Raw genomic sequence first — 13,334 nt, 5'->3', positions numbered from 1 at the left:
CAGAGACTGTACAAGCTCTAGCAGCAGCATTGTGAGGCGGCCGTGGGAGTAGGGAGCATAAAGTCACCTGGAGTGACACTGTTTTGACAACCCAGGGTCACAACCACCTGGTCCCTTATAGACGCTGTTGTCACATTTCCCAGTACTAAATTTTCCTTTGCCCCGGCCGGCCCGGGGTCGACAGCACAGTTCAGAGAAAGAGGAAGAAGGCACTTTTGCAATGACGAGCTGATCAGCCGCTGGCCCCTGGAATAGTTCGCCTCCGCATAACTAAGCCCTGTCACCAGGGAAGACAGACTTCTCCGCCCCTTCCCTCAAACCTCACAGCAATGTGCCCCTATTCTGAGGAGAAAATCGAGGTGCAAAGAATAGAGGGATTTTGTTCCAGAGGCATGAGGAGCCTACACCGGGAATGCAAAGACAGCCCAGGTGGAAGCGGGGCTTCCGCGGGAACTCATACAGGGGCCCGCCCCACTCCTGGTAGCTTAAGCAGCGGGGGAGCAGTCACCTGAACCAGGACTGTTTTATTGGAGCTGCCTGAACCCAGAAATCCTGAGAATAGGCCTAGCCGCTGGAAATGGAGCAGGAAGCCTGGGATCACTCCTTCCTATCTCAGAGCCCCCTTCCATGGATGGGCTGAGCCTGTGACCCCTGAGTCATGGTCCCTGCCAACCCACCCACTGCAGAACTGGGAACTATGGGGGAGGGGAACTCGATGGATTCTAGAAGTTTAGGGGCCCCTTTCCTATCTGTCTGATGGAGGGTCTGCTAGACTGCTCAGAGACACCTCGGCTCTCCCCTTCCCCCTAAGACTGGGTCTTACAGCCTCCCCCCATCCCCAGTTTCCTGTTGTGGGACTCAACGGGGTTGTTGTCATGGTGTCCACAGGGCGCAGAAAGAGAAGGGGAGGTGGACCCATACCGGGAATGCGGTGACATTGGAGGGCTGTGTTCTCATCTCCGGAGCCCTCACTTCCTCGGAGACCCCAAGAGGGGACCGCCCCAACCCTCTTCCATTTCTGGAGTACCAACCCGAGTTGAACAAACAATCTAATTCTAATATAAATTCCCCCCCCCCCCCCCCCCCCCCCCCCCCCCCGTGCAGGAAAAGTGAGACACTCAGCCACTCCCTATCATCAAGTCCTTGAGTAACGAGATCCAACTGCCCCATTCCTTCCCCTCCTCCTCCCTAGCCCAAAGGTTTCTGCCAGGCTAACACTCCATGGTCTCCGAAGGAATGTTGGGGGGAATGTTAGGAGGGAGGAGGAGCATGGGAAAATTAATTAAACCACGGGATCTTCTGGGATTTGGAAAATCCACGCTCAGGTTTGTGGGTCTGGAAAATCCTAAGCTGTAGGGTGGGAATGTACAGGTTATTTTTAGGTGAAAGTTTCCCCAAGCTAAACTGAACAATGCACATCTGAACCTTAACCCCAGGACTTGTGGCCAAGAGCGGCCCCAAGCGGCTGCGCTGGGATGGCGGGACTTCTCGAGTTCTCAGACTCCCCAGGTTTTCATCATCCCTTCCTGACCATGCCTGGGGAAGTCTGCAGTCAAGAATTAAGTGAGGGGGTAGGGGAGGGCAGGTACTCAAGTCCTGATTCTAAACTTATCTGTTAAGTATTGGAGGTAGGGGAGAAATGAAGGAGGTCTCACCCTGGTCCTTCACTGGCTATGTGGGGTTGTCCCCTTTATCAACCAGCAAAGTTTCAAGGTGAAGGGGTGGGGGCGTGGGAAGGAGGGGCAAGGGAAGAAAAGGAAACAGATGTTCTACTGCCCTGAGGGTTTGAGGGCAGATTCCTCTTCCCAAAAGGATATATGGTTGGGAGATCGGAAGCAAGATTGAGGTGCCCAGGGAAGAAAGCAAAGTTAGGATTTCCTCTAGGGTGCCAGGCAGCCCGATTCACTGCCCAACCCGTATTGGAGGAAAAGAGAGGCTGCCTAAGGAGAAGAGCAGGTGGGAAGGAGAACGAGGGAGGTATTTTGGGGAAGTAGGACAGAACCAGAACCAGAACTCTGTGACACTTGCCAGAATGTAGCAATTCAGGTTTCAGATTTAACAAAGACGGGGAGCAGGCGGCAATAAGTGACAAAGACTTTTTTTTTTCTGATATACCCAGAGTGGGGAAGCCCAGTTACTGGAGGGTCAAGGGAAGTCGCTGTAGGGCAGGCGGAATGGGTAAAGCGCTGTGTAGCGCTTATCGTGCCATAACAGCTTCTTCTCTAGGAAGGCAACAGTGTTGAGAGTCAAGACCAGGGTCTGGTGCTTCAGCATACTGTGGACATTGAGACCTGTAAGGATGGAAGAAGGCCAAGGTTGGAGACATCCCATCATACATCTCACAGGATCTGTGCTCCCAGATCTAGCCTAATCCCACAGGCCAGCAACTCACAAAGAAGGGAGGCCTCCTAAATGAGTAAGGTCCCCAAGCTAGACCATTCAGACCCTCACCACTCACCAACTGCTGGCACCAGGTTGATGGTCTTCAGGTTGGATACAGCAGAAACAATGTTCTGGGGCATGTCCTCATCCCTGGAACACAGAATTGGGTAAGTAGCAAGTCATCCCAGAGAATGTCCAGAATGAAGAGGCTCTGGATAGGCCTCAGAGCCCCTTCTGATCCTCCACCCAATCATGAACTGAAGCCCTAGCTGGAGTAGGGGAAATTGAGCCCAAGGAAAGATTGGTACCACTCCCACTGCCCATAGCTACCACTCACACATCAACAAGGAGCACAGAGTCACCCCAACATCGGTGCCGAATCAGGTCTAACAAATATCTTGGGTTTGAGGTTGGCAGCTCCAAGGAATCTACCACATGAAGGTCGTCCTGGGAGGTTAGAGTCAAGTCAGCCTTCAACAACTAGAGCCTCTTATGGATGGGGCATTCTGGTTTATGACAGGAAAGAGGCATCAAAACCCTTGCCAGGGATCAGGATGCCAGAGTCCTGGTTTCCAGCCTCTTCCAGGAACATCAGGGCCACTCCCAGGGGATGACACTTACAGTCCACCTCCCTGTTGCCTGTGTAAGGGGCAGTAGTTGGTACCTGCATCAGCTTGATTGTCAGGGCTACCTTGAGGCCCAGCACTCGAACCTTCATAGGCAACATATAGTAGTAGCTAGTTGGACCCCGTGGACCATGTGCAATACCACCTGCAGTAGGGATGGGGGAATGGGAAGCAAGAGAGAGTCTGATAAATGCCCAGTATATTCCTACTGCAGACACTTTGGCTCACGGACTCCAAAGATGTTTTTGTACCTTGTCCCCAACACCCCCAAATCCTCAAAACTGACCTCCTCGCCAGATTGGGGAACGGATGCTCCCGTGCCGGGCCCGGCCTGAGCCTTTCTGCTTCCAGGGCTTCCTCCCACCACCTCTCACCTCTGCCCGGGTCTTGGTCTTGGCATAACTCTGATTGGGTGGGGGGGAGGGGTTTGAGAGAAAAGAAGAGTGTGAGAGGAGTTACTACAATGTCCACTCCTACCCCATGCTGCCCCTACCCACTAATATGACACTCACAATTCTCTTGAAGTTCTTCTGCCATATGGCAACCTCATGTAGAATATCTAGCCTGAGAAGAAGGGAAAGAAAAGTCATAGGCAAGAGCTGAGAACTCTCAGCAAATGGCTCCCAAGAGACATTTTAATTGTTAAATCTGATCGCCTTTTCTTTTTAAAATTTATTTATTTTTAGTTTTCAACATTCACTTTCATAGGCTTTTGCTTTTTCAATTTTCTCCCCCTCCCCAAGACGGTGTGCAATTTGATATAGGCTCCATACATACATTCATATTAAACATATTTTCACATTAGTCATGTTGTAGAGAAGTAGAACAAATGGGAGGAACCACAAGAAAGAAGAAACAAAACAAAACAACAAAAAAAGAGAGCAAACAGCATGCTTCCATCGGCATTCAGACTCCACAGTTCTTTCTCTGGATGTGGATAGCATTTTCCATCATAAGTCTTTTGGAACTGTCTTAGACCATTGCGTTGCTGAGAAGAGTTAAGTCTATCAAAGTAGGTAATTGCACAATGTCGCTGTTACTGGGTACAACGTTCTCCTGGTTCTGTTTACTCGGCATCAGTTCATGCAAGTTGTCTTTCCAGGTTTTTCTGAAGTCCGATTGCTCATCGTTTTGTTGCACAACACGATTTCATTACATTCATATACCACAATTTGTTCAGCTATTCCCCAATTGATGGGCATCCCCTCAATTTCCAATTCTTGGTGCCACAAAAAGAGCTGCTATAAATGTTGTGGTACATGTGGGTCCTTTTCCCATTTTTACAATCTCTTTAGGATACAGACCTATTAGTGGCATTGCTAGGTCAAAGGGTATGCATTCTTTTATAATCCTTTGGGTATAGTCCCAAATTGCTCTCCAGAATGGTTGGATCAGTTCAGGACTCCATCAACAATGCATTAGTGTTCCAATTTCCCCACATCTTCACCAACATTTATCATTTTCCTGTTTTGTCATGTTAGCCAATCCGATAGGCGTGATGTGGTACCTGATGGCCTTTTCTCAAGCCTCATCCTCCTTGACTTCTCTGTAACTACTGACACAGCTACTACAGTTCTCTCCTCCTAGATATTCTTTTCTCCTTCAGTTTATGTGATACCAAATATAATCTGGTTCTTCTACCTAACTGCTCCTCTTAGTCCTTTTTGTTGGTCTGTTAGCCAAGTCCTGACTCTGGCCTGTGGCTGTTCTCTAAAGCCAGTCCTGGGACTCCTATCTTCTCTTTCTATATGCTTTTCTCTTGGAGATTTCATCAGCTCCCATGGGTTCAACTAGCATCTGTAAGCAATTGACTGTCATATACTATATATTCAGCCTTTATCTCCTGATTTTCATTCATAAAGGCAACTCAAACTTAAAATTGTCTCCCTTATTTTCTCTTATTTTTTTGATTTTGTTGAGGGAATCCTCATTTCCACCTTCCACCAAGGTTTACAACTTAGAAGTTAATGCCAACTCTTTCTCATTCCTTATATCCAATAAGTTGATGAGATTTATTGATTCTGCCTCCATTAACTCCTCTGCCATCTTAAATGATTACCACAATGGTTCAGGTCTTTTACCCCTGAATAGAAAATTGCAACAGCCTCCTAACTTGCCTCCTACTTCTCACCTCTCCCTTCTCTAGGACATCTTCCAATTAATCTCATCAGTTTATGAAAACAATTTTCCTAAAGCACAAGTCTGGCCAGGTCATTTCCCAAGTCAAGAATCTTTAGTGGCCCCCTATTGCCTTTAGCATGAAAAACAAATTCTTCAGCTTGGCATCTAAAGCTCTGCACAGGCTGGCTCCAGACAATCTCCTTTCCACACATTCATACTGCCCTCCTTTACAGAGTCTACATTTCAAAGGGTCTCCTTGTTGTTCCCTGACCTCAGCTCTCCGATTTCCTGCTTCCTTGCCTTTGCATAGGCTGTGCTCCTAAGCCCTCTTCATCTCTCTCTCACAGAATCCTTAGCTTCCTTCAAGGCTCAGCTCAGGTGCCACCTTCTGTGGGAAACCTTCCTTGATACCTCTAGTCGTTAGTAGTTCCTCCTTCATCAAATCAGCTGGCATTTACTTATCTATGTGTGTGTTCCGGTATATCTCTGTGTATAATCCCCCAGTAGAAAGTAAGCCCCTTTCAGGCAGGACTGCTTCATCTTGTTCTTGCATCCCTCCCCAGCACACGGGATAGTGCAGCTTGTTGAACTGTACCGGGGTGAGAGGTGGTAGAGAGGAGGTAGTTGCTTTAGGCTGGGTTATGGCTCTCCTAAGGGCAACATTAGGCAACAACAAACATTTACAGCGGACCTGGCAGCACTACTGGAAAGAGATGGGGCACAGGACACTTTCAGAGAATCAGAGAAGGAAGGGTACCCAGTCCAAACCAGCATGCATCCCCTGTACAACTGAACCAACAGGGGGCCATCCACTCTTTGCTTGAAGACTCCCAGCCCCTAACACTATTGGCTGTTATGACCCTGTGGTAAATCACTTAACCTTTCAGGGATTCCAGAAGTTTTCTGACTGTTAGTTGCAGAGAGAGTTGGCAGAGAAAAAAAGAATTGAGCAACTCTGCTTTCTCACAAGATCCATTTTCCACCACTGAGCCATCCACACTTCACAGCTGTGCTCTGATTTCTATGATCCCCCTTTCTTCCCATATAGCTTTGAAAGATCTTGCTTTCCACGGTGTAATATCATACTGTATATTATTCAACAAGGACCTGTGGATTCACCCCTCTGTTTCCTCTCCACTGACAAATATTCAAGCTTCACTTCACAGTCCCATTAAAATGAAAGGGTTGAACTACATGATCTTCTGAGATTACAAGCAGCGATGAAATCTTACCACCCCTTCCAGGTAGGCAAGAGCTGCCAGAGTTTGTATCCTAGAATAGCTTTTAAGAACCAGGGTTCCTAACATGCTTTGATGAGGCATCTACGCAAGGTGGTAGCAAACAGCAAAATTTGGTAAATGTGAATATTTTTAATACTAAAAAGAGTCGGGTTAGGTTTTTACTTTGAGAAAATGTGTTAGGAACGATGGTCTGAACTCCAGAAGGCTAGGGGGTGAGGGCAGGGGGCTTGTCTATGCAGGCGACTTTCAAAAACAGACTGGGACTGCAGGTCACAGTTACCTCATTCAGTAAGGTTGGGAACGGAATGCTAACTTGTTGGGGGCCGGAAGCTACTTGGTTTTGTCTTTGTGACCCAGTTCACGTAGCATTGAGTGGGCGGGCACTTAATAAATAGGTCGGGTGGGAGTTACGGTGGGGTCCTAACCTACTCACCGGGGTGGCACGGCGAACACATCGGGGTGCAGGTCTGCCAGGCCCAAGCACGTTTCCTCATAGCCCCGGAGGGATTCCACCCAGGCTTGCACCGGGGTCCGGTGCTGGGGAACCGGGAGCTCACAGCGGCGGAGCAGGGGCACACCGGCGGGCCTTGGGGGTCCTAATTTGGGAGTATGATGAGCATGAGCACGGCCCCCGGAGCCCTTATCCCTTGAACCCGCCCCTTCCCTAGTGACCCCTGACCTGTAGTCAACGCATGCTCCGGGCTTGCGAGGTCTCCGCCGGTCAGCGTAGACAGGGCCTGTCCAGGGAGGAGGCGATGAGAGGAGCCCATGAGAGGAGCCCAGGTGACCTTTGAGCTCTGCCCTCGCACCTCCCTCGACCCCTTCCCTTTACCCCACCTTAGGCCCACTTTGGCCCAGCCCTCACCCTTCGTGCTGGGGTTAGGCCCCGACCGGGTCCCCAGGCTCCTAAGGCTGCCCGAATCAGAAGCATAGCCGCACCTGGCTCCGACACCTAGAGAGAGGACAACTTCCTGGGGCGCCCGGAAGTTACATCATGGGCGACAGATGTCGTCAGCTCGAATTCTGAGCGGGAAAGCCTGAAACCCGTACAGGGGGTGGGACAGCCTCTGGGCAGGACGGTGTTCAACCCCGCCCCACTCAGGCCCCGCCTTCTCGACGCTCGGTCTAAGCTTTCTCCTCGTGACCCCGCCCACTCCCGTCCTGGGCGGGGAAGGGGCGGGGCCTAACTGGGATGGCTGAGGAACGGGAGGTCCTCTGTCAGCTCTCTTCCCCCACCCCACCCCGCCTTCCCCCTCCCACTGGCCCCCCACCCCCACAACCAGCGCTGGGGTCTCTCTAGGTCCTCTAGGGGCGTCTGAGGCTCAGAACCCGAGGATTTTGATTGGAATAATAATATTAATGAAAATCACAGCTGAATTTACGTAGAAGTTTGACACGTTGCTACAGGCATTATTGAAGGGACCTCAGACATCTCTTGCCCCTGACCCCTTCGTTTTTCAGATAAGGAAACTGAGGCCTAGAGAATGACACTTGCCCAAGGCCATGCAACTTGTTGCTGCTGGGGGAGAGGATTCTAAACGAAGTCTTCCCCTTTACTGAGAGTGCACTTAGGCTCCTCTTTAGGCCACACACAGGGGTCCCCACTTACATCACTTATTAAAGCTGCTGCCTCATTCTGGTCACTGGAGCTGGTGCACCCTTTTTCTCAATGCAGCCCCTCATTGGGGTTAGTGCGGTTCATGTGATCTGTTCATTTCCTCCCCAGTCAGGGTGATCAGTATGGTAACTGTGGTCAGGAGAGACACTCCTTGGTCACGGTGGTCGGGCTTTCCTTTACCTCTATCAAGATTAGTGTTGATCTCACCCTTCTCCAAACTCCTCCAACCTTCCCATCCTAGCACCCAGAGGATAGCTGGGTATCTTACTCTGTCTCCCCAGCACAGCGTGGGCTACAGAGCCAAAGGTCAGGCTGTGCAGACTCCTAAGTCAATCTTTAACTAGTTCTGTTCACACGACCTCTCCCCATGGCATTCTGACTGTATTCCTTCAGGGAGACTGAGGCAGGGCACCAAACTTTGGCTTCGCAGAGACTCAGGACTAAAGATGTAGCTTTCTGAAGGAAGCAGGAGTCCCTTCCCTAACCACAACTGAGCTCCCTCCTGCACCCTCCACCATGGCCAAGCTGGAACATGAGAAATTCCAGGAGCAGGCCAGAGCCATTAGATTGGGCCCAAACATTGCGTCTGTATATTGAATCTGCCTCTCTTATGCCTGTACCTAGCCATCTATACCAGTTGTCCCGCACTGGGAAGATGGGGATGGGGGTCAAGAGGGAAGGGGGAGTTGCAGTAGGCTGATCCCAGACCCTCTAGCTCCCTTCAGTCCTAGGAAACACCCTTCCCCCTATGTTCGTTAGTAAAGATGGAAGGAAGGAAAGATTCCTAGGGGGCACACCACCTCCTGTTTTGCATGTGAAAGAGCCAAGGAGACTGAGGAAATTTGTTTCCTGGGGGTAGAAGTGTGGGGAGGAGGAGGTTAAGTGAGTGTAAGAGAAAGAGGTGGGCCAAGCTTTAGCACCTGTAGATAAGGGATATGGCCTGGGGTTGGAAGATTCTTGCTCAGGAGTGAGTTTGATAGATAACTTTTGAGTTTCTCTTCAGCCCAATTTGGTGATTCTGAGAGGAGTAACGCAGTAAGGAGGAAAAGTTCTATACTTGGAGTCAGGAAGACCTGGCTTCGAATCTCATCCATGATAACTTATTAAATGTGTGGCTCCAGGCAATTAAATTAAGAATTAAATTAAGCAGGGGCAGCTAGGTGGCGAAGTGGATAGAGCACCAGCCCTGGAGTGGGAACCACTTGCGTTCAAATTCGACCTCAGACACATAACACTCACTAGCTGTGTGATTCTGGGCAAATCACTTAACCCCAATTGCCTTACCAAAAAATAAATAAAGAATTATATTAAGCATTATTAAGAATCTTGTTCAGTTGTGTCTGACTTTTCGTGGTCTCATCTGGGATTTTTTTGGCAAAGATACTGGTCTGATTTACCATTTCCTTCTCCAGCTCATTTTACAGAGGAGGAAACTGAGGCAAACAATCTCATGGTCACACGGCTAGTATGTATCAGAGATTGATTTGAACTCAGGCCTCCCTGACTCCAGGCATGGTGCTCTGTCCACTGTGCCACCTAGCTACCCTATTGATAATCTACTATGTACTACGCTAGACAGAAAATTAAAATTCTTATCTTTCTTTCCGGAGTTATATGCATGTACATAGATAAGTAAATGCAAGACACTCTGAGAAGAACTAATTAGTGAGATAGGATGTGACACCTGGGGGAAGTCCAGGGAACCGAGGTGAAGAGAGAGTACATTTCAGTAAGGAAAAAATTGAGGCAAAGGTGGGGAGGAAAGAGATGGAGTGCTGAGTTAATGGAACAGCAAAGAGGCTAGTTTGTTTGGAATGTAGACTCAGTGAAGGGAGTAGTATTGAATATTTGGAAAAGTAGTTTGGAGCCAGATCATGAAGGGCTTCACATGCCAAGCTGAGAGTTTGTATTTTATCCTAGAGACAGTAAGGAGCCACTGAGGATTCTTGAGCAGGGGAGTAACCTGGACAGACATTTGTTTCAGGAAGGTTATTTTGACAGCTGTGTGGAATATAAATTAGAGAAAGGAAAGGTTGGAAGCAGAGAGACTAAGTAAAACACTATTGAAGGCAAGTTTCTTTGATAAAGGTCTCATTTTAAAAATATATAGGGAACTGAATCAAATTTGAAAAAAATGAGTCATTTCTCAATTAACAAATGGTCAAAGATCAAAACAAATGAAGTTTTCAGAGGAAAAATCCAAGCTATTCATAGCCATAAGAAAAAAAAATGCTCTAAATCACTAACAAATAGAGAAATGCAAATTAAAATAACTCTAAGGTAGTTGCCCAAAGGGCAACTAGTTGGCACAATAGATAGTGCTGGGCCTGGAGTCAGGAAGAAAGCATCTTGGTGAGTTCAACTCTGGTTTCAGACACTTACTAGCTGTGTGACCCTGGGCAAATCACATAACCCTGTTTGCCTCAGTTTCTTTATCTGTAAAATGAGCTGGAGAAGGAAATGGCAAACTACTGCAGTATCTTTGCCAAGAAAACCCTGAGTGGGGTTATGAAGAGTCAGAGGAGTCAGACAGAACTGAAATGACTGAACACAACAACAAAATACATAAAAAGCTATTAAAGTTGCCAAAAAAGCTATTAAAGCATGGATACTCTTTGACTCAATCATGCCACTACTAGATCCATACCCCAAAAGAGAAAGAGAAAACAGACCCATATATACAAAAATATTTATAGCAGCTCTTTTTGTGGTGGCAAAGAATTGGAACTTGAGGGGGTGCCCATCAATTGGGGATTGATTGAACAAATTATGAACAAATTAATATGAATGAATTATATCAGTAAAATGGAATATTATTGCATTGTAAGAAATGGTTTCAGAAAAACCTGGGAAGACTTCCATTAACTTCTCTTCTATGAGAGGCAAAGTGAAGTGAACAGAACCAGGAGACTAATTTATATAGTAACAGCAATATTGTAAAGATAATCAACTTTGAAAGACAGTATCTGATCAATATAATAACCAACCACAGTCCCAAAGGACTCATGATGAAGTATGCTATCCAGAGTGCAATGGAAGGATACTGTCTTCTCTCTCCCTCTTGTTCTTTTTTTTTTTTAATATGACTAATGTGGAAATATGTGTTTCATGACTGTACATATTTGTAATGGGTTTTGTTTTTCTTGCCTTCTTAATGAAGGAAGAAGGGGAGAGAATTTGGAACTGAAGTAAAATAAAATTAAAACCTAAAATAAATAAATAAGTTAATAAATTCCCCCCCCCCAAAAAAGAGTGCTATTACAGTATCCTATTCAGAGGTGATAAGGGTGGTGACTATTTGATAGCGAGACAGGGAGAGAGACATGTCTTAGAAGTAGAATCAACAAGTCTTGGCAACTTATTTTTTTTTAAGAGAGTATAGATGTCATGACATTTATTAAAAAGCATGCTATAACACTAGAGTTGTTAGGAAAAGTTAAGTATAGATAATCAAGTAATAATAATCAGCAAATACACAAACTTAGGAGAAATGGAATATACTGTAGTACACAGAAGCTTAAATTAACCATGCACTACACAGTTAGAAGATATGTTTCTTTAATGTTTTATCTTCTCTTTGCATTTATAATAAGTCATTTCAACAGACGTGGAATCCTTTTTTCCTCCAATGCCACAAACTGCTTTACAAATAAAAGCTGGTACTGTTGCTTATCAAAATATACAAGACAATTTATGTTTTTATATAAAACCACTTTATACTTTAACTTGTTCCCAAAAACCTTTTTTTTTTTGGCAACTTATTTTAATTCCTTATGCTCTGAATTCATTCATGAAGCCTAAAAGATCATGAGATCAGAGACCTAGAGGCAAGCGACTTTGAAGGCCATCTGGTCCTACTTCCTCATTTTGCACATGAGTAAACAGGTTAGATTTTTTTGGGGGGGATACTGTCAACTGTTTCCTTTTGGGTTTATGGTCCACTAAAATCTAGATATCTTTTTTACATGAACTGTGCTGTTCAGTCATGTCTGACTCCCCCCCCCCCCCCATCTAGTTCTTGTGAAGCTAATATTTGTGAAGTGGCTATAAAGGGTGAGAGAAAGCAGAGTTGAGGTTGACTTTGAAGTTTCGAACCAGGAGAAGCAGGAAAATGGGGGAGGGGGGTAGAGATTTAGGTTTAGTGAGAAGACAATTAAGTTCCATTTTGGACATATTGATTTGGAGATTTCAGTTAGACATTCATGGAGAGATGTTCAGCAGACAATTGGGCATCTAGAACTGAATGAATCTCAAGAGAGAGAAGAAGGCTAGAAATATAAATTTGGAAGTCATCTTCATAGAGAGGTATAATTGACCCCCATGGGAGCTAATTGATATCACCTTAAACTCTCTGTGCTTCTTCATCTATTTCTTCATCTGTAAAAAAAAGCTTCTTCATCTATAAAACTACTTCACATGGTTATTGTTATGAGAAAGACTTGTAAATGAAGTTTGATCTAACACACATTGGGGATGCAAAAGACAAAAATGTAATAGTCACTGTCCTCAGGCAGCTTTCTGTTATATATAGGCATGTATGTATCTGTGTATATATGTGTACATGTATATGTGTATGTGTATGTGTATCTATAGATGGATAGATAGATACACACACGGATGTGTGTGTAATGGGCAATCACTATCATGCAGGCTGGAGGTGGATGGGGGTGAACGGAGTAAACAGGTGTCTAGAGCAGCTGCTCCACTTTTCCCCACCCCCAGTTACCCATACGTACACATACACAAACACAAGACCTGAGGTAATAGGTGAGATATTTGTGGGAATGGGCTCATGTTGTGTCCATCCCTAACTCCTGAAGAGTTGATCCATCCTCCTGTGAGGGCTGGTGACAGGATTACTACACTGTTGTAGACGTGGCTAGAGTTGGGGCTGGAGTTTCAAGGCCCCCCCAGTGACTCTTGCAGCCAAAACTGGGCCCTACCCCCTCAAATTCCCATTCCTTCATCCCCCCATCCCCTTTAGAGTGCCAAGAAGAACATCTGGAAATCTTCTATGACGCAGGCATTCCCTTCCCCCAATCCTGGATCCAGTTGTCACTTGGGGCTGGAATAGCACTGGAGATGTTGGGGAGTGGTAGCTCTGACCTTCTCCCCTTATGGGGTCCTGCCCCGCCAGGATCATTCCTTGTACATTTTATTCTCCAGTTGCTAACATTTGGCAGGGGAGAACTAGGGACTGGAGTCAGGGCTCCTTGGTCTTGGTTCTCCCTCCAATGAAAATACTGGACCCTAAAGAGGGGACGTCCAATGGGGTAAAAGCCCCACTGATCCTTCTTACTCTCCCACCCCCCACCCCACCAGCTAGATTTAGGGGTGTGTATGTAT

General features: G+C 46.6%; 1 protein-coding gene across 1 annotated transcript; it reads right to left on the bottom strand.

Annotated features, from left to right (window-relative positions):
• Positions 1–2,080: 2,080 nt before the first annotated feature.
• On the bottom strand, positions 2,081–7,348 carry MRPL4 (mitochondrial ribosomal protein L4). Its single transcript, XM_027857588.1, has 9 exons — positions 7,236–7,348; positions 7,050–7,107; positions 6,804–6,966; positions 3,521–3,572; positions 3,295–3,412; positions 3,047–3,153; positions 2,720–2,829; positions 2,459–2,532; positions 2,081–2,291 (listed from the first exon to the last, which is right to left on the bottom strand). Exons 1-9 carry the CDS (start codon positions 7,299–7,301, stop codon positions 2,146–2,148), a joined length of 894 nt encoding a protein of 297 aa, XP_027713389.1. The 5' UTR covers positions 7,302–7,348; the 3' UTR covers positions 2,081–2,145.
• Positions 7,349–13,334: the final 5,986 nt, after the last annotated feature.

The sequence above is a fragment of the Vombatus ursinus genome, unplaced genomic scaffold, assembly GCF_900497805.2.
Source record: "Vombatus ursinus unplaced genomic scaffold, bare-nosed wombat genome assembly UNPS02012319.1, whole genome shotgun sequence".
NCBI classification, from domain to species: domain Eukaryota; kingdom Metazoa; phylum Chordata; class Mammalia; order Diprotodontia; family Vombatidae; genus Vombatus; species Vombatus ursinus.
Note: the sequence above shows the minus strand (reverse complement) of the source record. Positions and strands in the feature narration are given on the sequence as shown.

Excerpts from the sequence above, each read along its gene's own strand:
- MRPL4 (XM_027857588.1), bottom strand. The coding sequence starts at position 7,301 with ATGCTTCTGATTCGGGCAGCCTTAGGAGCCTGGGGACCCGGTCGGGGC. Across the intron at positions 3,573-6,803 it reads GTGTTCGCCGTGCCACCCCG|GCTAGATATTCTACATGAGG; the intron begins GTGAGTAGGTTA and ends CCTTCTTCTCAG. Across the intron at positions 3,413-3,520 it reads AGAAGAACTTCAAGAGAATT|AGTTATGCCAAGACCAAGAC; the intron begins GTGAGTGTCATA and ends CCACCCAATCAG.